The 22,272-nt window shown below is 42.2% G+C and overlaps 2 protein-coding genes across 2 annotated transcripts in view; both read left to right on the forward strand.

Annotated features, from left to right (window-relative positions):
- LOC119486724 overlaps window positions 1-22,272 on the forward strand; it is a 1,187,645-nt gene that overhangs the window by 527,597 nt on the left and 637,776 nt on the right. The gene's annotated exons all lie outside the window — the stretch shown is intronic.
- LOC119487023 (spondin-1-like) overlaps window positions 20,165-22,272 on the forward strand; it is a 164,677-nt gene continuing 162,569 nt past the window's right edge. Inside the window, exon 1 of the mRNA XM_037767648.1 lies at window positions 20,165-20,652. Within this exon, the coding sequence (XP_037623576.1) occupies window positions 20,427-20,652 (226 nt within the window). The 5' untranslated portion in view covers window positions 20,165-20,426. The remainder of the gene's footprint in view (window positions 20,653-22,272) is intronic.

Consider the following 22,272-nt stretch of genomic DNA (forward strand, 5'->3'; position numbering starts at 1 on the left):
CGTAGCAGACACGCAGCTGGTGTGAACACCCGACACGTGAATCACGCAGCCACCACGCCACGCAGCTGCCACACGCTCCTGACGTTCCTGGTGTGTCCGAAGCTTAACTTCTCCTTTGTGCGGAAAATCTGAAAGGTCTGGAAAAAAACAATTGGGAAAGGTCCGATGATGTCATTCTGCGTAATAATTAGCCATTTGCTTCTATTTGTTGCAGGTAGAGTGTGTATTTTTGGATCAATGGGCCTTGGGAATAGTGGGCGTTTGTTTCGGGATAGTTAGTTGTCGGACAAATGGGATTTCAGTGTCAGTGCAGACATTTTTCGGACTATTGGGGTTTCGGAATAAAGGTCCGTCGGAAGAATGGGCAGTCCTCGCACAGAGGCCAAAGGATATTAAAAGACAAACAGCCCAGCAACAGCCTGTTCCCCCTGCTGCCGCCTGGCAAGCGATACAGAAGTATGTTGTACCACCAGACTACAGAGCAGCTTCTTTCCTCAGGCTGTGAGATCAACTCATTCTCCGTACTCCACCATAAAATAAATATTATTTTTCTTACATCCATCCATTTTCTTCTGCTTATCTGGGGCCGGGTTGCGGGGGCAGCAGGCTTAGTAGGGGATTCCAGACATCCCTCTCCCCCAGCAACGTTTTCCAGCTCTTCCTGGAGGACCCCGAGGTGTTCCCAGGCCAGACAAGACATATAATCTCTCCAGCGTGTTCTGGGTCTACCTCGGGGCCTCTTACCAGCTGCCCGGAAAACCTCCAAAGGGAGGCGTCCAGGATGCATCCTGATCAGATGCCAGAACCACCTCAGCTGACCCCTTTCGAAGGAGCAGCGGCTCTACTCCGAGCTCCCTTCGGATGTCTGAGCTCCTCATCCTATCTCTAAGGCTGAGCCCAGCCACCCTACGGAGGAAACTCATTTTGGCCGCTTGTATCCGTGATCTCACTCTCTCTTTTTTCTTGTGTAGCATAAATTTTCTACAACGTGCATTACATTGTGCAACCCTGTGTTGTAGAATGACAATAAATTAACCTTGAGTTGGTAGCCAGAGGATACTATTGAAAAGTGTCATATTATGTCTGCATCCATTTGAATCTATGAAATGACAAAGCTGGTGCTTATTCCTGGCGATAACAAGTTTTCCCCAAAACTTTTCTGTATCAAATGATAAGATGACAATGTGCTTAGCCAGCGTTATGCAGAATCTGCTGCTCACAGCGTCAGGTGTCAGTCACAACGAAGACAAAGCTCACACGCAAACAAACACGTCTATCCGCATCCATTCACAGTCACCAAAAAAAAAGGTCACACATTGCCTCAGGCAGTTAGCGTGGACAAAGCCTGTTGTTGCAGATGCTGACATGAGGAATAAAAAAACCCGTCTTAAAAAAAACATCAGAACGGTACAGAAAGGAGAGACATGTCTTGGATGAGGAATCTCTCGGGACACTGAGGTTCCTTCAGAGCCTCTGGTCTTTAAACTCCCCTGCTGCTGAGAGTGTGTTTTGCTGAGACAGTGATTCATTAACATAAATATGAGGGAGTTCTGCTCGCCAGAGAATTTAGAAGATATAAGGCTTCAGCAGGTGTGTGTGTGGACGAGCATGTGTGTATGGGTTCTTGAGGCCATACCGAAAATGTTCATAGAAATTAGATGAAAGTCCCGGTTTGTCCTTGATGCTTCATTTCCACAAAAAGGGGTCAATTAGGGTGCTTTCACAAGCCAACATTTAGTCCATTTTAATCAAACTCTGGAGAGGTTCAACCCCTGGTGCGAAATGTTTGGGCAGTTGTGAACGCAGTAATCGTACTCTGGTGTGGACCATAAAGCCCGGGACACACCAGGAACATCAGGAACGCGTGGCGGCTGCGTTACCTGTTGTTTTTTATTTCAGAGTCTGTCTTAACAGATTAGAGCAGCCACACTGCCCGTCTCACGCGTGTCTCAGCTGCATCTCTTCTAGAGAATAGAGGTCTCGCCTATTTTTGACGCTGAAAAAGTAAAGACTTATTTTTAAATCAACATTTCCTGCTTTAATTTCAAAATAAAAGCCCTCAAGCATTTTTTCTGTGGACAGAATTCCTTCATTTGTTAACACAAGGCTTTCATTCTGAAATATGAGCAGTCAGTGCTGTGGAACACGCAGTGACTTAGAGAGCTCCATGAATTGATAAAGTATGGGGTTTAAATCAACACTTCCTGCTTTCATTTCGAAATAAAAGCCCTCAAGCATTTTTTCTGTGGACAGAATTCCTTCATTTGTTAACACGAGGCTTTTATTCTGAAATATGTGCCGGACAGTGTTCTAGAACATGCAGTGACTTGGAGAGCTTCATGAATGAATATAGTACAGAGTTTTAATTGTAGATTATTACTATTATTTACAAATTACCACACGTTTCTTAACCTTTCTCTGTCTAAAATAAATATAAATGATATTTACAATGAAATGAAATGGCCATTAAAAGGCAAACTCTATGTAGAAAGAAAGGGCTGACAGCAGCAGCTGCAGCAGCAGAAACGCAGCAGATACACAGCTGAAACGCAGCTGGTGTGAACACTCAACGCGTGGATCACGCAGCCACCACGCCACGCATACACCATGCGCTCCTGACGTTCCCTGTGTGTCCCGGGCGTCACAACCAGTCCAAGACCACTTGCGAGAGGTGGTCTCGGACCGTTTCCAAGCAAACCAAAACGCAGGCTGCCTGTGCAGGCATTTCTTGAGATGGGCACAGATAAACTACAAGTTAACATGAGTGGGAGAGGACTGGCTTCGACTTCTGCAGACGTCTGATGTTTGCTTGACCTCTTAATCATTCGAGAAAAACTGGAGAAGGGATCAGTGCTGAGTCATACTTAAGCCTTGCTCCTTCGTACACGCCCCATAGAAAATAATTTTATGTTTAGTGATTTATGATTATGTTTAATGTTTTTTCTGCATGAGAAAAGGGACATGGCGTGAGAATGTGTGAATCTAAATCCAAATAATCCAAAGCCAAAAGTTCTCCCTGTAAAGTAGTATAAAATATCATAAATAAACTGATAATTAATTCAATATTTGTGTCATTACATAGTGATTGGTCAACTGATCTGTCAGGATTCTGTTAACTAAACAAAGCTATTGAAATTTGGTAATTTAAAAACATCTAAAAACGAAATGGACAAAGTTGATTTTACAGTGTATTTTTACAAGGCCTGTGGTGAAGTTGATTATGGGACGGGTTTAGTTTCTGTCTACAATAAGCTGACACGCATAATTCATTAGCCAAGAGCAACAGCAGGAGCAAAGTAACACATGCCACCTTCTGCTGCCACTACGAGCACATCACCTGTAGGCCATGCTGGGCTGTCAGTGGCAAACAGTTGTCCTTTAATGAAAGTGAAGGACTGCCAATTAATAGCCTTGTGAGACTCTAATGGCCAACAGCAAGAGAGGCAACAGCTGGTGTAACAGTGAGATGAGGCTAAAACCCTGCTGGCACCTCCTACAAACTGTAAGGTTCATTACAGAAAACAATATGATGGTGAATAAAAAACTAACTGAGACATTCACTCATTTTGGATAGGGGATCATCATTAAAACTATGAGGGTTTAATCTCATGGGAACACGAACATGCTCAGCAGACTTCATAGTAATCCACCTGTTGATACATTATCAATTAACACTACAAAGAATCAGAAATCCTTTTCTGGGGACCATGAATATCCAGGGCTACTATGACCGAGGCTGTATTCAAAACCGCCTACTACAGACTCCTGACGAACACAATATGCGGTATACATCAAAACCAATAAATAACACAGACAATAAGTTTGACTTTACAGCCTCTTTTCCCATGAGTGACAATGGGACACACCCAAACTCTGACGCTCACGTCGATTAGATCGCTCACCCAGTAACGTTGTTGTTTTTCGCTCTTAACTTTGTCACCAGTAGCTGCAGTTTTGACTTCATGAATGTAACGGGGTACCAAATGACATACTGATATGCTTTTAGTCATAATTATAGGTGATGACAGTACAATATCTAAACTTACAGGCACCAGAAGCTAATAAAAAAAGTGCAGTGCATTTCTTGTATCTGTAGTCTCTACACCACAAATGCCTACACCTCAGTCTGGGTGTAGGAATGACACTGACATCAGAGAGGTGACAATGGAGGAGGTTCAGAGGGTTCTGCACCCTGCGTTAAAAGCTATGAACACCCACACACGTGTGTCCAGTTTATCTGGTTGATTAGATTTCTGCTCACTGTAATTTCTTGAGACCTTCCTGAGACTCCTGTCAGCTTTCATTGCGCCTGTTTGGGCATTCTTATCATTCTTGTTGGTCGATGGAGATTTGTGTCCTCATGAATTCCACCTTCAACCTGAGCAGAGGTCTAATCAGCCAGAATAACTGAAAACACCTGTGTGGGTGTTCAGAGGACAAACAGGTTCAGCTTATACAGAGTTTGAACAAAGTGTTCAGATGTACAACAAAAAACAACAAATGAGTAAAGATCTTCCAGTCCCTTGGAGTTGGTACTAAATGTGATTACTACATTATGAAAATGCCCAGTGATTGGTAGTTTGGTTATAGCGAGTTCACTCTACTCGACTTTAGCCCTGATTTTCCGCTTCCCGACTAGTGACTAGAAAGGAGCCTGTAAATTGCGAAATTTGATCTGAGATCTGCAAAAGCTCTCGTGAGACTCGCTGCCAGACGACCTATCCTAACCTCAACCATTCGAGGCATACGACATGACACAGGAGGCTGTTGTAACTTGACTCTACATATTCCAATCTGCCCCAAACTTCACAAGCTAGATAAGAGTCCCGGCCTGAAGACATAAACGTTCCATTATTGAATTATAGTGATATCGCCACCTACTGGCAACAAGAGATGGTTGTAAACTGCCACCCACCCTCATAGAAGTGCTTTTTAAGGATGCCCCACAGGTTCTCAACAGGTCATTTACAGTGACACACGCTCCACGCAGAAAATATCTGTTGCATGCAGTGTCCGACTTTCATGGAAATGCACGGCAGCGGGTTCCCCCTACATGCACAAAGGGGCGAGGGCCCGTTCAACGCTGCTTGCAGCTTAAATTTTTCATTATTTTTGGTAAAAACTGATCTTAAACGCCAGGCCTGCACTGTACATATTTCTGCACTGGATTGTCAGTTTCCACTTTTGTAAATAAATTCACCTGGACTGCTTAGCTGTAAGTTTTCTCAGTTTTTATGGCTTAGCCACTCGACCAACCTTACAGGGATCCTGCTAGCAACTAATATGACATATACCATAGTGTACATATACAGTAATACTCATAGCACACTGTCGGCTTACTGCACAGGTCCATCTACATATATTATCTAAAAGTAATAATTTAGCCCATATAGTGCACGGATGTATTTAACGTGAAACAGATGACATATGCTGACCCATTGACCCGACTGCCAGTTACCTCTTACTGACACTTTACAGTGAGTTTTTCTTGGGGTGAGGGAGAAAAAAGCCAACTTGAGGAAAGTTTACTTCCTCTTACACAGACTGCTGACCCAGTCCTTTTTCAAATTATTTTCAAGCATGGCTCTCCAGAACCTGTCCCCCTCGGGATGATGCTGTTGCAATATATGTCTGATAAAGAGACTCAGCCTGGCTACCAAATCCAGAAATATTAAAGGAGACATCCGCAGCAGCTCAGTTTAGTCGATAACACACAATAACCCCGAATGAGAAGAGCAATGTTTATTGTTTTATGACATACAGTGCCTCTTGTGGACTACAAAATACAACTGCAGCATATTTGCGGTACAGTATGCTCTTCAGAGACACCTCCAACAATGCTTTTTTTTTTTTTTTTTTAAGTTTCTGCTTCTGTGTTTTAACAACTTTCTGTTTTTGCAAGGTGTTTTTTCCATTCATCATGCAATGATCCCAGCCAGGTTGAGGACATTTTTGCCGTTCCTGCGACAGTGGATTGTGAAATCTTTAACTGAACCTCGGCAAACTTTACTTTGAATTCCACATACCAATTATGTGCTGTTAGTTGTGAAATCTTTACATTCATTCTTGCAGAAAATGTAGATTATAAAATCATGACCAAGCAGAAAGAAATGCAACCTGGCATTCAATTTTGAGGTGAGACTTGGAACAGGAATTGTAAATCTAAAAGTGTTTGTGTACGTGTGTGTGTGTGTGTGTGTTTGACAAAGAGTGAAAGGGAGAAAATGTGCTACAAATGTGTGTGCGTCCACATGTCTGGTTCTCTCTGTGTGTGTGTGTGTGTGTGTGTGTAATTCTGCTGATGAGGTACGCATCAGTTTTTCTGGATTTAGAATATAGTGTCATGATCTTTTCTATTTATATATTCATGTCAGTTCCCTCTGGATGAACTCAGCAGCACTTTGCTAGGTAGACAAACCTGCAGTAAAAAGAACTCCAGAGACACTGACCCGCCAGTCTAAACAGCTTCAGTTTTACTTCTGACCGTATTCAATTATTCATGCTATTATTTCAAGTTGCACAAAGATGAAAAGACCATCCAATATCCTGAAGTATGTTGGCAACAAATACAATCTGAAAAAAAGTCGGTATGGTCATGAGCTGAAACAACAGATTTGTGTTTTTTTTGTCATTGTCTCAGCTTTCTTTTGGGGTCAGTCAAGACATGGAAACATTATGAAGAATACAAAAAAGATTTAACTATGAATAAAACCCCCTCACTGACTACATACTGACCTACTGAGAAAAAGACCTTTGTTTCTGAAACATAGATGGCAAAACAAATGGAGTAGTGAAATCATGTTTGCAATAGCTAACTGACATCATCTGATTCATTCATGTTCCACAATCTCTAACCTCGTAAGCCTGACGGACCCGGTACCAGGTCCAAACGGGTCATACCCTGTAGCGTAGTTACAAAATAGTCACGATTGAAGATGATCTATTTATAGAAGATGTGCATGCCATACCATTTTAAAAACCCGAGGTCTTCAGCTTTCAGAATCTGTAAACCAACTGTATGTAGTAACCTCAAGCCGGCACACATCTTACCTGTTGTTTTTTATTTCGGCGTCCGTGTTAACAGGTTAGAGCAGCCACACGTCTCAAGCACGTCTCATGCACGTCACACGCGCGTTTCAGCTGCGTCTCTTCTAGAGAATAGAGGTCTCGCCTATTTTTGCCGTGTGCCGCGCACGTCTCACAGCAACAGCAGACAGTGAAAGTGATCTATTGACTGTATATTAACATCATATCAGCAACATTACTACAGTTTACATGTCTATATAGAATATGTTACGGACATGAAAAAAAGTAAAAACTTATTTTTAAATCAACACTTCGTTTTCATTTTAAAATAAAAGACCTCAAGCGTTTTTTCTGTGGACAGAATTCCTTCATTTGTTAACAAAAGGCTTTTATTCTGAAATATGAGCAGAACCTTTGATATCACATATCATATGATTAACCACATATGTAGGTCTATCTTATCATTTATCATTGTATAATTTATTGAATTTATTATTGATTTTCTATAAACTTAAATTTTTGAACTGATAGTGGTTAACAAAGTAAAATAATATGATTTCACACCAGAAAGTTAGTGGTAAAGTCATTGCTTTCCTGTCAGGTCAGTGTTACAGGAACTCTGGTTGAGCAACAACTCGACAACCTGACAGTTAGCCTGCCCTGGACCAGGTTCATTTGCCAGCATAAGTTGCCATGAAAATGAAGTCAGACTAACCAAAATAAGCCTGGCTTATTTGGTGAACTCGGCGTATGGAACAGGCCCCTGGAGTTGTCGATAAACTCCTTGTAACTTAATCGATGCAAGGACAGCTTAAGTGTCATTTCGTTGTATCCAGTGAGGATTCGAGACATTGATGGCCAAAGTCCAAAGCGTGCACTTCCAACATAATAAATGACAGAATTGCATACAAACCATATTAAAAGAACTTGTAGCTCTCGTAAAAAAATATTTAATAAAAAAAATTAATATATTTCAGAGGATTGCACAGTGAAAGGCAGCATATTGCACAGCATTTCAGTCCGTTTGGTTCAGGTGTACTGCGTGTCAACAATGGTACCGGGTTGAGATGTGGGGTATTTGTGTCCCTCTTTAATGTCCTTTGCTACCAGTCTTATTGTAAGGCTGCAGATGAGGTATATACTGTATATCATCATTTCTGCATTCATTTAAAGCTTCCTCAGGCTCTTAAAAATAATGAACAAATATGCCATATTATAATTTGCATGGCAGATTGACAGCTCTTTGAGTCCAGAAAATGTCACATTTCATAAAGGGTCATTTGACCCAAATTACCATAACAACAGAAGTTACCCCCAGTGGTATCTAGCCATGCAAATATTGGCTTCAGCATCAGTGCCCCGAGTGTCCTGGATAAGAGCTTGCCGAGAACAGTTTTCAGTGTCACTACTGTCTACTGGTTCAAATTCTCATACTACATCTCAAATTAATTTCTATTAAGTGGCAAAGTGCTGCATATCAGTGATGCTTTTCCCCACTTTGTTGTTTAGGCTGACTAGATGTGCATACAGTATTTTTTGAAAAATACAGCATTGAATAGATCTAAGAAGATCTCATTAGATCTAGCTAACAAGGTGAAAATCATGTTGTTGTTTTTTTACTTTATTGTGTCCTTAAAGGGAGGTAAGAATGAAGAAAATGTGGGGAAGGGAGGCTCTGAAAGAGAGGAAGATGAGAAAGAAAAGGATCAAAGGAGGCAAAAGAACATTTTCATGGGCATTGATTCATCCGACTGACTTTATGTAAGTCTCACCAGAATCCCTGAAAGAGAAAGTCAAAGCAGTGTTCCAGACACTGTACTCACAGTTCAGAAGTGAGCAGCAGTGAGGCCAGCGATACTCAGAAACTGCAGAAACTGACACAGTGGAGAAACTAACGATAATGACATTTGTCAATGAGGTGATGCAATTTTTGCAGAAAGACGGCCCATGTGCCAGTCAGCCAGGCCTGTCAGAGGTAAAGACAAGTCAAGGTGCGTTAACAGGGTAGCATTACTTCCAAAATGTAGCTTCTCCAACATGTCACTGATATTTGATCTGGTCTTATACCCCAAGCATGAATTTACACCCAGAATCTTTCTGGCTAAACTGTACCTTTACCATGTTCTGCATCTCTTTTTAGCCATGCTAACGATATGGCTCCAGCCTGAACTATCTCAACAACTATTGGATGGATTCCAATGAATTTTTTTTTAGAGACGTTCATTGTTCTTGGAGGATGAATGAATACAGATCTTGGTGACCCCCTGACTTTTTACTTTTTTACACCACTATGAAGTTGATATTTGTGGTTTTGAGTGAAATGCCTCAATAACTACTGACACTGCTTTAACTTTTCATCTAGTGACATCATCAGGTCAAATTATATCCAATTTGTCCAATATTATGGTTTATTACTAAATATTAGCAAGACTAATGACATTTCCATCAGCCTCAGCTGCACTTTGGGTTTAGTGCCGGCTGGCAGATGCGAAATTGAGATGGTGAACCTGGTAAACGGTACTGTGTACCTCCTAAATATCAGCATGTTAGCATTGTCATTGAGAGCTTTGTTAGATTGCTGACTTTAGCATTTTGCTCACAGCACCACTGTGCCCAAGTACAGCCTCACAGAGCCAACCTTAAGGCTGGCCCACACTGAAAGATGTTTCAAACTTAAACAGATGTTGAAAATGTGAGAGAGCCCACACAAAACAACATGTAAAGATACATTTAACAGTTTTGTTCCTATAATGTGAGGTGAGCAACGACTTGGCCAAAACAGCCACCACACACTAACAGATTCATTCATGAACAACAAGAGTCACAACTAAAAAAAACGGAAATCTTGCATAATCTCTCGCCATCAAACGTGACTTTAGTGTAAACAAACATGGAGGACGATGGGTAGGAAGAATTAGCCATATTAGTTTTTTACACTACTTTGTACTGAAAATCCACAAAGGATGGATGAAGTACGACACGTTAAAGAAACACTTGTGTCGTTGCCACAAATCAGCAAGTTGATCCTCCATTTCTGAGCTCCATCTTACTGCTATTATATGTTTAGCTTTTTGTATTAGCTCATGCATTACCTCATGCATTAGCGGCGGCCGCTATGATGCCGGTGGTTGTCCTTCCGCTTCAGTCAGCTTGGTTCAACTGCGTCATCAGCTGTCCTCGGGGTTCCCCCCACACAACAGGATATCCGATCGTAAATATTGAACATGTGGGATCCCACCTGTGCGTTATCGGCGATTACCCAAATGTAAGTACTTGTACTCGGTCTGAAAAAAAGTGGTATCAGTGCATCCCTACTTAACACAAAGCACAGCTGCGACTTATTAGTCATTTGCAGGTATTTAGTAATAAACCAAAGTAATGGACCAAATAAATTAAACCACATATGTCAACCTCATGGTGGTGAGTCAGGAAATCCCCCAAGTTATTAGGATTCATCTTCTGGGGCCATGAATGTATGTAGAAAATGTCTTGACCATCCATCTAGTAGTTGTTGAGATATTTCAGTTCAGACCACAGTGGATGGACAGATGGACCCCCTGACCCACGTTGCCATCGATAAAGCCACACCACTGCTGTGGCTGATAAGAGCATTTTAGCAGAAGTGTGAGGCGAGACAAAGAAAAGGACGAGATGATTCAGTCAGAATACATTAATAGGAGTGTAGATTAGTTGGAGGTAAAGGTGCAGCAGACAGAACACAGAGAAGCTGATTGCCTGCTCCCTTTCCAAATGTCAGCTCAATTATTCCATCCTGCTGTGGATACGCAGGGCTGGTACTGTTTCACCATCTGATGAGGTCCAACTACATTTGAAACATTGCGTTTTCTTCTCATTAGAATTATTATTATTATAATGATTATTTTTATCCCATCCCCACTTAGCATTTATTCCAATAGAGTGACTCAGTTGTGTTGTACTTTGCTCCTGGCAGTCCTTAATTGCTGATCAGAAGGTTTGGACAACCTGAAGTGAACCTTTGGCTCCACAGACACACCATGTACACAGCTTGGTGTCATTATACACCGCTCTGCCTGCTGTTACTTTAATTCAGTTCTCTGTCACTCCTCTGAATCTGAATCTCTTTACTTCTCAGTCTTTCAGTCTAACCCCCACCCCCCACACCCTGACACTACCTCCCTCCATCTATAGCTTGTTAAATTTGATTGACAGAGCCTGATATTTGTGGTGAGTGTCAGGGCAGTGAGGGGTTTGGAAATGGAACAGAGATGTCCAAGCATGGGGACTGCAGGAATGTAATATTGTGTTATATCTTCACCAATTTGTCATGAATGATTCATTTAGCTTCAGGAGGTATGAGTGCGTGTAAATTATACCTTCATACTTTAAAATAATTTTGGATAAGTGCAGCGGAATGACTCTTTGTAATATATATTCAGTCCCTATAATTTGCTGGCAGACCCACTGGCATTGCCAGCAGACGTTTCGGGGTGGTGACTTCCACAGGACTAGGGCTGCGCTCCAGTGAGAAGAGACAGCCAGTAGAAAAGACACTGACTCTTATGTGGGACTGTGTGCATCTCGTCTTTTCTGAGGAACCGACCGGTATGTCATTTGCATGTCATCATCTGTCACAATTCCACATGAATCTCAAGAATTCAGTGTTGTTTGCATGCAGCCATTTCTTCCTATCTCATGTATGAAGCTTTAACAGTCAACGCTGCACCACAGCTCTTATAGTTACACATACAGTACAACAGCAATGTGCACATTGCTTTAAAAGTGTGACAAATTAGATTGCTTTCTTTGTTGATACCACTTGGCATGGCATAGTTTGTACCCTTTGACATGTTAAAGGGACTGTTTGTAACTTCTTACAGGTATAAGTCATTGCGGGTCGGTGTCCCATACGTGCTCGAGTGTGGCTACGCTGTTCAGACTCAGACTCCAACACAAACTACACGGAAGCACCAAAACCTCTTGGTTGTATCTAGTGAAGCCCGTCTGTTAAACAGTGTTGGCCGCGGTCGAAGGACGCGGGGGAGACCGTAGCTTTGGTCTCCAGGATCGGAGTCTCTGCTGTACTCTGCTCCTCTGCTCCTCTGCCTGCCTTCACACACACCGCGCTCCTTCTCGCTCTTTCGCACACTGCAGAAGAGTTAGTTTAGCTCTGAGAATATCTAGTGAATGTACAGTGGACGTTTGTGCAGAAATAACTGCTGCAGCTCCTCCAGACCAACAGAGGTTTCCCGTGTCTTGTGAAGTGACGGGACTCTGGAGCGTGTAACGTTATCGTCTCCGATCAAAACTCCGGTGTCTCCCCTGTTCCCTCTGGCCGCGGTCGGGAGGCTGAGGCAGGAAAAGCCGACACTAGGATGCTCGTTCATGTCTATGTAGAGCGAGTGCGAGCAACAGGACGCTGAATTTCGTTGACCTAACGGTCACAGGTGTCGCTGTTAACAGGACATTTCTGATTCTTACAAACAGTCCCTTTAAGCTTGGTTTCCACCAAAAGTTTTTTTTTACTTTTAGTCCCTGGAACTACTTTTTAAGGAACTAAAAGGTTCCTTCAGCCCACTGTTGTCTGCATTTTCACCGTTGTCTTAAGACCTGTGAAGATTAGGCAAATTAGTCCGCTGACGTATGAAAAAGCAACCTGACATGTGACGATGGCTGCTGGTGGTCACAGCAGTAAACTCACTCTGTAGCCTGCAGCTCAGTGTGTCGTCTGCTTACTCTAAAAAACATGATGGAAAACAAAAGGTTTGTCTCACTGCGACGATATTCACTGCTGCATAAATTGAATGCAGCACGATGGATGTAATGAATGAAATGCAGCAGAGGAAAATGAAACTAAGAGCGTCTGTCTCCTCAGTAAATCAACTGTTGAGTGTTTGAGGGTTATTTATTTGTAAAGCCGTGAAACAATCAGAAAATAACTTTTCTTTCTCATTCACAGCGCCGCCGCAATACGTCTCGCTCTCTTTTTCTCTCTGTCTTTTATTAAATGAGTCGGGAAGCAGACTGCAGAGCCTGACTTTACTTTAATGTTATCAAACGAAGACGAATGCTCTCCCCTCCTCATAAAATGGTCTTAAATCGATACTTTCTTGTTTTATGAATGAAGCGGAACAGTTGAAGCAGCAGTGCTGTGTGCGTGTTTCACCAATCAGCAACAGTCATCCCTGCAAACTCCACCCCGAAAGATCCGTTACTTTCAGGAAGCCCTACCCCTTGACCAGGGCCTTTTAGGGGGGTAAAAAGGCCCTGTAAAATGTCCCCAGAACTTAATTTAGATCTTGGTCCCTGCGGTCGAAACGCAAGTTGGATGTAATGAATGAAACGCAACAGAGGAAATGAAAACTAAGACCGTTTGTCTCCACAGTAAATCATCTGTTGAGTGTTATTTAATTGCAACGCCGTAAAAACAATCACAAAATAACTTTACTTTCTCATTCACAGCACTGCCGCACTACGTCTCTCTCTCTCTCTCTGCAAACTCCACCCGAAAGTTCCGGTACTTTCAGAAAGTACTACTGCCCAACCAGGACCTTTTTTGGGGTAAAAAGGCCCCGTAAACTGTCCCTAGAACTTAATTTAGACCCTGGTCCCTGCAGTCGAGACACAAAGAGTTCATCAAAAGGTTCTTAGTTTCGGGGGAAAGTTCCAGCAGTGGAAACGGGGCTTTAGATGAATCTGAAAGTTGCAAATGCACCTGCAAATTGGATTGCTGATTAACAGACCTGAAAGACGCTGTTAACTTACGCACAATTGTAGTGTTGGAATCAGTAAGTTACACTGAAGTTTAAACTCACTATCTTACTTTATTGGAAAGCTGACAGTGGAAAAGCAGACAGGGAACAAGGGATGAGAAGGTGGTATGACATACAACAAAGGTCTGCCATGGATATATGGTATGCGTCTTAACCATTCGGATACCTGGGAGCCCCATTCCTGTCAGAGACACTGGGATCAATGAGCTGAAGGTACAACAGATGCCATGAATTTACCAGGATAGTATTATTTCTCTAGAAAAAAGCAATAAACAAAAAAGTTACCTACTTACAGTAATTGTGTGTTCCAATGGATGTTATTCCAATATCAATTCTCCTTGTAGTTCTATTTTGGTCTCCACCAACTCCTGAGGGAAAAGTGTGTCTTAAGCTGCTAAACGCTTCAGGTGCTCACCAGCTAGTTGCTAACTTTGTCCATCTAGTGTTTGTTGCTGGTGAGGTAGTGTACGGTGGGTTTTGTTACTATTGTTTCTAAAAGCTCACCCTAATATAGCAGGCTATAGAACCGGCCCTATTACAGTGGGGAAAGTTTTTATAAAACTCAAGTTCAAAGAGCTCCCGATACACTACTATACAGTCAGTTGCTAACACATTAAAATAACACATGAAGTGCAATTATTGAAACTGACACTCAGAGAGCAAAACCTCTGCTCAAGTCTCCACAACTGTAAACACATTTTCTGCTTTGCATCCAATTTGCAATTCAACATGGCACTTTTTGCAACACACCGCACAGGGTTCTCTACATGAGACACAGGAATCTGACATAAAATCACTTGTTTGCCATTTCAAAATGAGACACGTGGACCAATTGGCCAAACACCTAACTGCTTGATTGTTGACACATCAATCGGGACGTAAACACTGTAAAAAGACCACAGGTGAGTATCTGTTGACAACAACAATGGCAGCCAACATACAGTAGCAGCAAGAAGCCTGTTTTTGAAAACGTGTATTAGCAATTGAAAAAAATAAAAATAAATTGTGTTTCATTTTAGGGATATCTTACTTAGAACTGCTCCAAGTCCCAGAGGAGTGCAGTGGTTCGTTGCAGGTATTGTGCCTTGTCCTGTCTTGAACCACTCCCAGACCGTTTTGGAGGGAGTCTGTCTACTGAAGAGTGACACTTTTCTTTGTTTGTTTTTGTTTTTTCCCCTTCCCTCTTGGGGAAGGAAGGAGAGGTAGGTTTTATGTCATTTGTTACCAAACCCATACTGACAGCCCCGACAGGTTTAGACCATAGAATGTATAACAAGTGAACGTGGTAACCTTGGCATCGCCCATTGGTTTGTGGACTGCCATTTTGAAGCTTCAAGTTGGGCATTTTGGCCATCGCCATCTTGGTGTTTGGCTGTCACCATCTTGGTGTTTGGCTGTCGCCGTCGTGGTGTTTGGCTGTCGCCATCTTGGTGTTTGTCTGTCGCCATCGTGGTGTTTGGCTGTCGCCATCTTGGTGTTTGGCTGTCGCCATCGTGGTGTTTGGCTGTCGCCATCGTGGTGTTTTTTTTGCAACCAGTAGAGAGGGCGGAGCTAAGTACAACCGAACGCTGAATAAGACATTTTCAGGCGACCAAAAAAGTTATAATTAACTGTCATGAACTGAAAACACTGTGAAAGGGTTAAAGTTCAAAGACAAAAACACGGACAACTCCCAGACCGGACAACGCAGTGGTAGCGACCTGTCAATCACAAGGTAGCCACGCCCTAAAGCATCCTCTGCTTTATGATCTATCTGACTCTAAATGGGACCATCTTTTACTAAATGAACATTATGCTGTATTGAAGAAGACTTGAAACTCAATCAGACTTCTTTTAGCAACCAGAGGAGTCGCCCCCTGCTGGATGGTAGAGAGAATGCAGGTTTAAGGCACTTCAACGTTGGCTTCACTTTTCAGACCCCGAGGTAGCCCTCTGGTTTAGATGTTATTAGAGGATTAAAATTGTGGCAGCTGCCAATTCTCTGGTGTTTGCTGTTGTTTCCCTTTTCCCTGGTGTTTTTTTGGTTGAGTTGCTGAGTGATTAGAGGGTTATTCAGTTCACCTGTTGCGCAGGGTGTGGGGACTGGCTCTTAAATGATAGTTGAGAGCAGCTTGGTGCATTCCCCTCCTGGCCAATCAGGGTGTAACGACGCCCTTTCTGTAGGGCTTAAAAGAGGAGGGAAACTGCACACCCAGGGTCATTCTGATCTCTCCTTCACTCAATGCAACATGTGTTATCAGCTTTACCAGAAACTCTGGTCTGTTTTGGGCCCTTTTGGGATTCTGTGATCTTTGTGTTTTGTTTGTTGAGAGTGTTGACTCTCCTAGTTGGGGAAACAAGTTAAGTGCCAACCAATTGGGTTACCTGCACTGGGACGTTTAGGTACTATTTGTGCAACGATCTGGCTTGCCTTACAATAGCCTAACGCCTGCAGGCTGTATTTTTGTATTCTATTCATTTGTTGATTTTCAATGAAACCCTTTATACCCATTTCTTTTAGTGTATTTTATTTGGGAAAACTTTAAAGGAGGGTAAAAGGAAAAACACAAACCAATATTTCAGTTTCCTTAATTGTTTGTTAATATAGAGGCATTTGTTCATTATTGAAGAGGCATTTGTTCATTATTATTATTAAGAAGGCATTTTATTTTATATTATTATGTGGATGGGAACTGTTTTTCAGTCTTCTGACTCAGTACCGCCACAAAATGAACAACCATCCAACCATAGAGCAGCCACAATTCCCATTTTCCAGTGAGCTAATCCTAGGATAGGGTAACTACAGGTAGACCTACTTGACAAGTTGCAAGATGTTTGCCAGAGGGTGATGACGTGAATGTGTGGTACACATACAGTCTTAGCATACACAATTTAATACATGCAATCCATTTTCATTACTTGCGATAGATAGAAGGACCTAAAAGAAGCAGACACCTTCTACGAGCAGAATAAAAAAGCTTTGTTAAATGATTAGACATTCTATTACACACTTGAGCACAGTATTGAGGGCTTTTTCAGGACCCTTAGAGTCCATTAGAGGAAATGACTTCCACACTCTAAGATCAGTGCAATTTTCATATTTAATACACCCTTTTGGCCCGTGCTTCCTGCTTCAGAACCTTATTACCCTCATGAAAGTTTGATTCAAGCAGGCAAGTTGAGAAAAATGCATATGTTATCAGAGTGGCTGCAGGACTTTGAACAAGCAGGGATCTTATACAAAGAGACAGCGTTTTATGCACATCTATTCAGACACCTATTTAATACTCATACTGTGGAGACTTTAGTCTCAGTCTCATCTGTACATGGTTTACAGATTTACATTGATGAATTCTCATAGAGCATCAGACAATAAGACACTAATCAAATAAAAATGAATGAAATAATAATAGTTTTTCTCAATTGTTTACTGACATTTTCTGAAAGCATATCTCATACTCTCAGAACTCTACACACAAATCCAAAAACACACAAGTTTCCTGCAAAATGAAACTCTTCAATTCAAAACAATGGTCATGTTCACATTACACACACACACACACACACACACACAAAATACTTGAAGAGAACATCAACTTCATTCTCAGAACCATTTATATAGTGCCTTTCTAGTCTTCTGACCACTGAAAGCACTTTACACTACATGTCAGTATTCACCCATTCACACACACACATTCATACAAGGTGCCAACCATAAATGCTCATTAATTCTCATTTACACACCGATGGCACAACCCTCAGGAAACATTTAGGGTTCAGTATCTTGCCCAAGGACACTTCAACATGCGGACTGGAGCTACTGTACTGCCGATCATCTGATTGGTGGACGACCATTCTACCTCTTGAGCCCTAGTATGAATGTAAAACACCAGTATGAATGTAAAACACCAGTATGAAGTTAAAACACCAGTATGAATGTAAAATACCAGTATGAATGTAAAACACCAGTATGAAGGTAAAACACCAGTATGAAGTTAAAACACCAGTATGAATGTAAAATACCAGTACATGAGTTACAGGGTGTACTCATTGTGTCTCAAGTACAAATGTTAGTGTGTAAACATTTGAGAAAGACTGTAATAAATAATAATAATAATAATAATAATTATTATAAATAAATAATAATAATTTTTTTTTTTTACATAAATACGTATACAAGTAAATATGGTATACTATACCATAAGCCAGTCTGAAGAATGTAAATTTCTAATAAGATGAAAATACTCGAGACCATTTCCCATGATGTTCAGGAGGGAAGCCAAAACATCTGGATCGCCCCCCCCCCCGTGGTGGCTGGCTGCAGTATAGCTCATAAATCCCCCCCCACCCCATGTTAGCGGTTGGGACATGGGCCAAACTAAGTGTCAAAGTACACGTCAAATAAATGTTTCCCAAAGATGCGTTCTGTCATGTAGGTAGTTCTTATCACGCTGATGTTTGTTCAAGTGTTCATGTATCTGATAAGTTTGCTTTTAATGAGTTATTTGATGCTATGAAAAGGGGATGAGACGTCATGATTGACAGCTGTGAGTCTCTCTTGACCGCGGCTCCCCCGCCCGCCCGATCACTAATGCGCAAACTCTGGCTCCAAATGATGTCGATATCTGGAGATGGCAGCTCCCGTATCTGGTATTACGGCTTCATTTCTGTACAGTGGGAGGAAGTGGAGACGCATCGTCCATCTTTATATACAGTCTGTGTTTCACACCAGTACTGATGTCTCTAAACTGAATCAAAGAAGCGGATGTTTGAATGAAGGAATGTTACTGGCTGCTGTGCAAACAGGTTGATTTCATTGTGAAAGGTCAGCGGGTTGTTTCTGACTCCACCTCTCGGTCAGGGGGACGCTCCAGACGTCAGCCGTCTATCAGACAGTTTATAGAGCAGAGTCACTCCAGATGGGATCCATCACACACAGACATCCAGGCTGATGCTGTTTAGTTTAACTATCTCCAGCTCGGAGAACTGCTTCCAGTTAGGTAACACTTCTCAGGTTCACACACACACACACACACACGTGTTTGGCATGTGGACAAAACAGCAACGAAAACATGAGCAAATCAGTTTGGTGCAAGTTTATTTGATCCAGCTAATTTCCATGAGGTTTTATTATTCTCTCTCTCTCACACACACACTTGCTACTTAAAAATAGACATTAATCATTTGATTGTAGCACGTTAAACATACAAGGAAAGTCAAAGTTAAGTTGAGTTAAAGTTGTGCATGTTTGTCATTCAGACAGAATAAAGGAGGATTACAAAATGTCATAAAGGAACAAAATAAGTTACAAAAAGGAAATGGATCAAAATATGACCTAACTTCAACTTATTGAGTCAAAACTACACATTGAATAGGAAACCTTAAACCCTGCATCTCCATTATCCCTCGTACTATTCTCTACACGATAATAGAAGTTGAGGAGATGGGAGAGTGAAGGAGTGATGCAGTGATGAGGAGAGTGACACATTTACTAAGTAGCTCTGGAGGACCCGAGGGCACTATGGCGACACCTAGTGGCCAAAACACAGTATCCTATTGTAAATGCGTGTATGTCTAGTGAAAGTGTTTACAGGGGATTATTATGTCAGCAGTGAGGAGAAAGCTGAGGACGTGTTTCATGCGCACCAGATGTCCACGCCGTGTGCATTTAATCCACAATGTCAAATAAAATGTGAGCAATTTATTATACAGCTCATGTTCAAACACTTATTGGAATTAAATTCATGTAGAATCAGTGTGTAGAGATTACTTTCATCAACTTTGGAAGGTGTTTTTAGAGAGCCGCAGCTCGGACTGTTGTGGTGCCTCCTCTCAGGTGCGTCATATCCACAGAGCGCACCAGTTGCTTTATCTGTGTAACTCCAGAGGATCGAACAGCACTCTGTGCTCGTGATTGAGTAATATGAAGTGATTGACGTTGCTTTATTTGTTCACGAAACACGATAAACTCGCGTGACAGAGAAACAGATAGTGCGTAAATACGCACAGGACACGTCCAGAACACATTTGTTGATCTAAAAATGTGCTGTCGTGTTTCAACACAACATGTGGATGTTTCTCTAAAAGAGGCAGTTCCGCGTGTAAGATCCGCGCACAGACAGACAGCGTGTGTGTGTGCGTGTTTGTGTATTAGGGGGAGGGCTGGGGAGCTCCAGTTTGGACCTTCACAAGCCAAAACAATCAAGGAGACAGCCGCGTGCACCCGCGCTCCCCCTCCACCCCCCCGCTGCTTCCAGGCTCTCTATCAACACCACACACACACACACACACACACACACACACACACACACACACACACACACACACACACACACACACACACACACACACACACACTGATCCGGTACCAGCAGCAGCTCCTCTCTCCCCGCTCGGCACCGCTTCACCGCTGTGCGCTCCTGACGCGCGCTCTCTCTCTCTCTCTCTCTCTCTCTTTCTCTCTCTCTGTTCAGGATGTTCTGGTCTCCTTCTCTTCACCTTTCCCACTGCCTGTGACTGTGCCTGTGCCTGTGAGTGTGCCTGTGACGTTGCTGTGGGAGTTCCTGGTGAAGGGGCTGGACCTGCTCCTCTGTCCGCCGCTTCTCCTTCCCACTGGCTCTATATTGATTGAACTACCACTGTAGGTACACGCTCGTCTCCGGGCTCACAATGGGAATGTATCTCCATCTGCTGTTTCTGCAGTACTATTTTGTCTCGAGTTTGGTGTGCCACGCCGTCGCTTTCGTGGAGGAGCCCTCCGGAGGCAGGTCGGACGGGTACTGCGGGCGGATCCTCCGGGCTCAGACCCAGGGGACCCGGAGGGATGGGCACCATGAGTTCAGGATCCGAGTGGAGGGGGACCCGGAAGCCTACCAGCCGGGCAGCACCTACAGAGGTACACTTCTTCACTCCATCACTGCGTAAACCTGCCACAAATCAAGTGGCGTGTTTATCAAGTTAGTAAACAGGGCATATGTACTCTGAAAATTCACTTTATTTGATTCTATTTACAGACAACTTAAGTATGTCTAACCACCTAACAAGTACTATGCTATTACTAACAGCCATGTCTGAAATGTTACTAGAAATTGCAGCCTGAAGGAAAACAAATTCCAAACTAGACTAAATGGTTTGATAATGCTACTTAGTGTTTTAATGTCTGACCTATATTCACTTCCTATCCTCTTCCTGTAAGCAAGGGGACATGCACAGAGACAGACACACAGATCTGGCTCCAATTAAGCAGCTAACCCCTACAAATTAAAGTCCCGATCCTTCCTGCTGGATTTGGCCACATTAAAAAAGACTTTGGCCTGCACACTCAGAGATTCTTGGCGAGTTTGGAAGTGAACACGAAACAGTTTTCAACAACAATCAAAAGCTTTTTTTCACTTTCTCTGTTTTGAAATCCAAACTTTATTGCTAAAAATTCAAATAACTTCCGTTATAGGATGGATGGGAGGATTTCACAACACCTGGCATGCTACAGTTTAGACACAGGCCTAAAAAAAAAAAAAAATCAAGGGTCACCTTGTTTTAAAGTCTCCCCACTGACATCATATTCCAGATTATGCAATATGGGGTGGTGAAGCCACATCATACATACAGCAGCAACCCAGGGCTACATTCTGATCAGCTATCAGGGACCTGTGAAGGACACCACCCAAGGAAAAAAAGAAGTTTTTCCCCAAGACTTCACAGCCTTTAACCCTCTGAGACGCACATTAGACCCGTTTTACTCTTATGTAGGGGGGGGGTAGCAGGTCGTACATTATCTGAAAGCTGAGGATTAATTTGAGATGCAGCTCAGCGCTGTGTGTCAAGTTGTTCGTCATAAATCAGAAATAAATATGAATGAATGAATTAATTAATTAATTAAAATAAATTGTGAAAGTGTATAAGAGCTTAAGACATTATGATGGAAATATATGATGGTCATCCCCATGCTCTGTTATGTCTCAATTTTTGGGTTGATGCTATTTGTTCCACAGGTTTGGTGCTAAATTTAACCATTTTTTTTTACCACTGGAGAATTGATAAAAATGATCAATAACTCCTCCAAAATACCACATTAAGACACCAAGACTTTGAGGAACACCAGAGAAAAAGCCATGTTGTGATTTTGGATCAAAAACTTTTGACATTTGAAGATTTCTGCAAGAATTGGCATTTTTTCCGTGATTGGATGGCGAGCACTTGTGTTGTGTAAACTGCTCAGAAACCCCCTTATTATCAATCTAGCTAAGAAAGCCATCCATCCTCTGAATGCTCTAGGTCTCTAATTTGTGGCTGTAAAGTTTCACAAGGCTGTGATTATCCTAGAGGTCACCTCAGGTCATTTTATACAGTGAAGACATGTTTAAAAAAAATGGTCTCACTAAAATGAAATGTCTCCTATGGGGACTAACATCATCACACATGAATACAGTTGGGCTCATTGGATCAACAAGAGTCTCAGCTTTACAGTGAGACCCAGTTTATGGATTTAAAAGACTGTTTATGGACCCCATTATGC

The sequence above is a fragment of the Sebastes umbrosus genome, chromosome 4 (assembly GCF_015220745.1).
Source record: "Sebastes umbrosus isolate fSebUmb1 chromosome 4, fSebUmb1.pri, whole genome shotgun sequence".
NCBI classification, from domain to species: Eukaryota; Metazoa; Chordata; class Actinopteri; order Perciformes; family Sebastidae; genus Sebastes; species Sebastes umbrosus.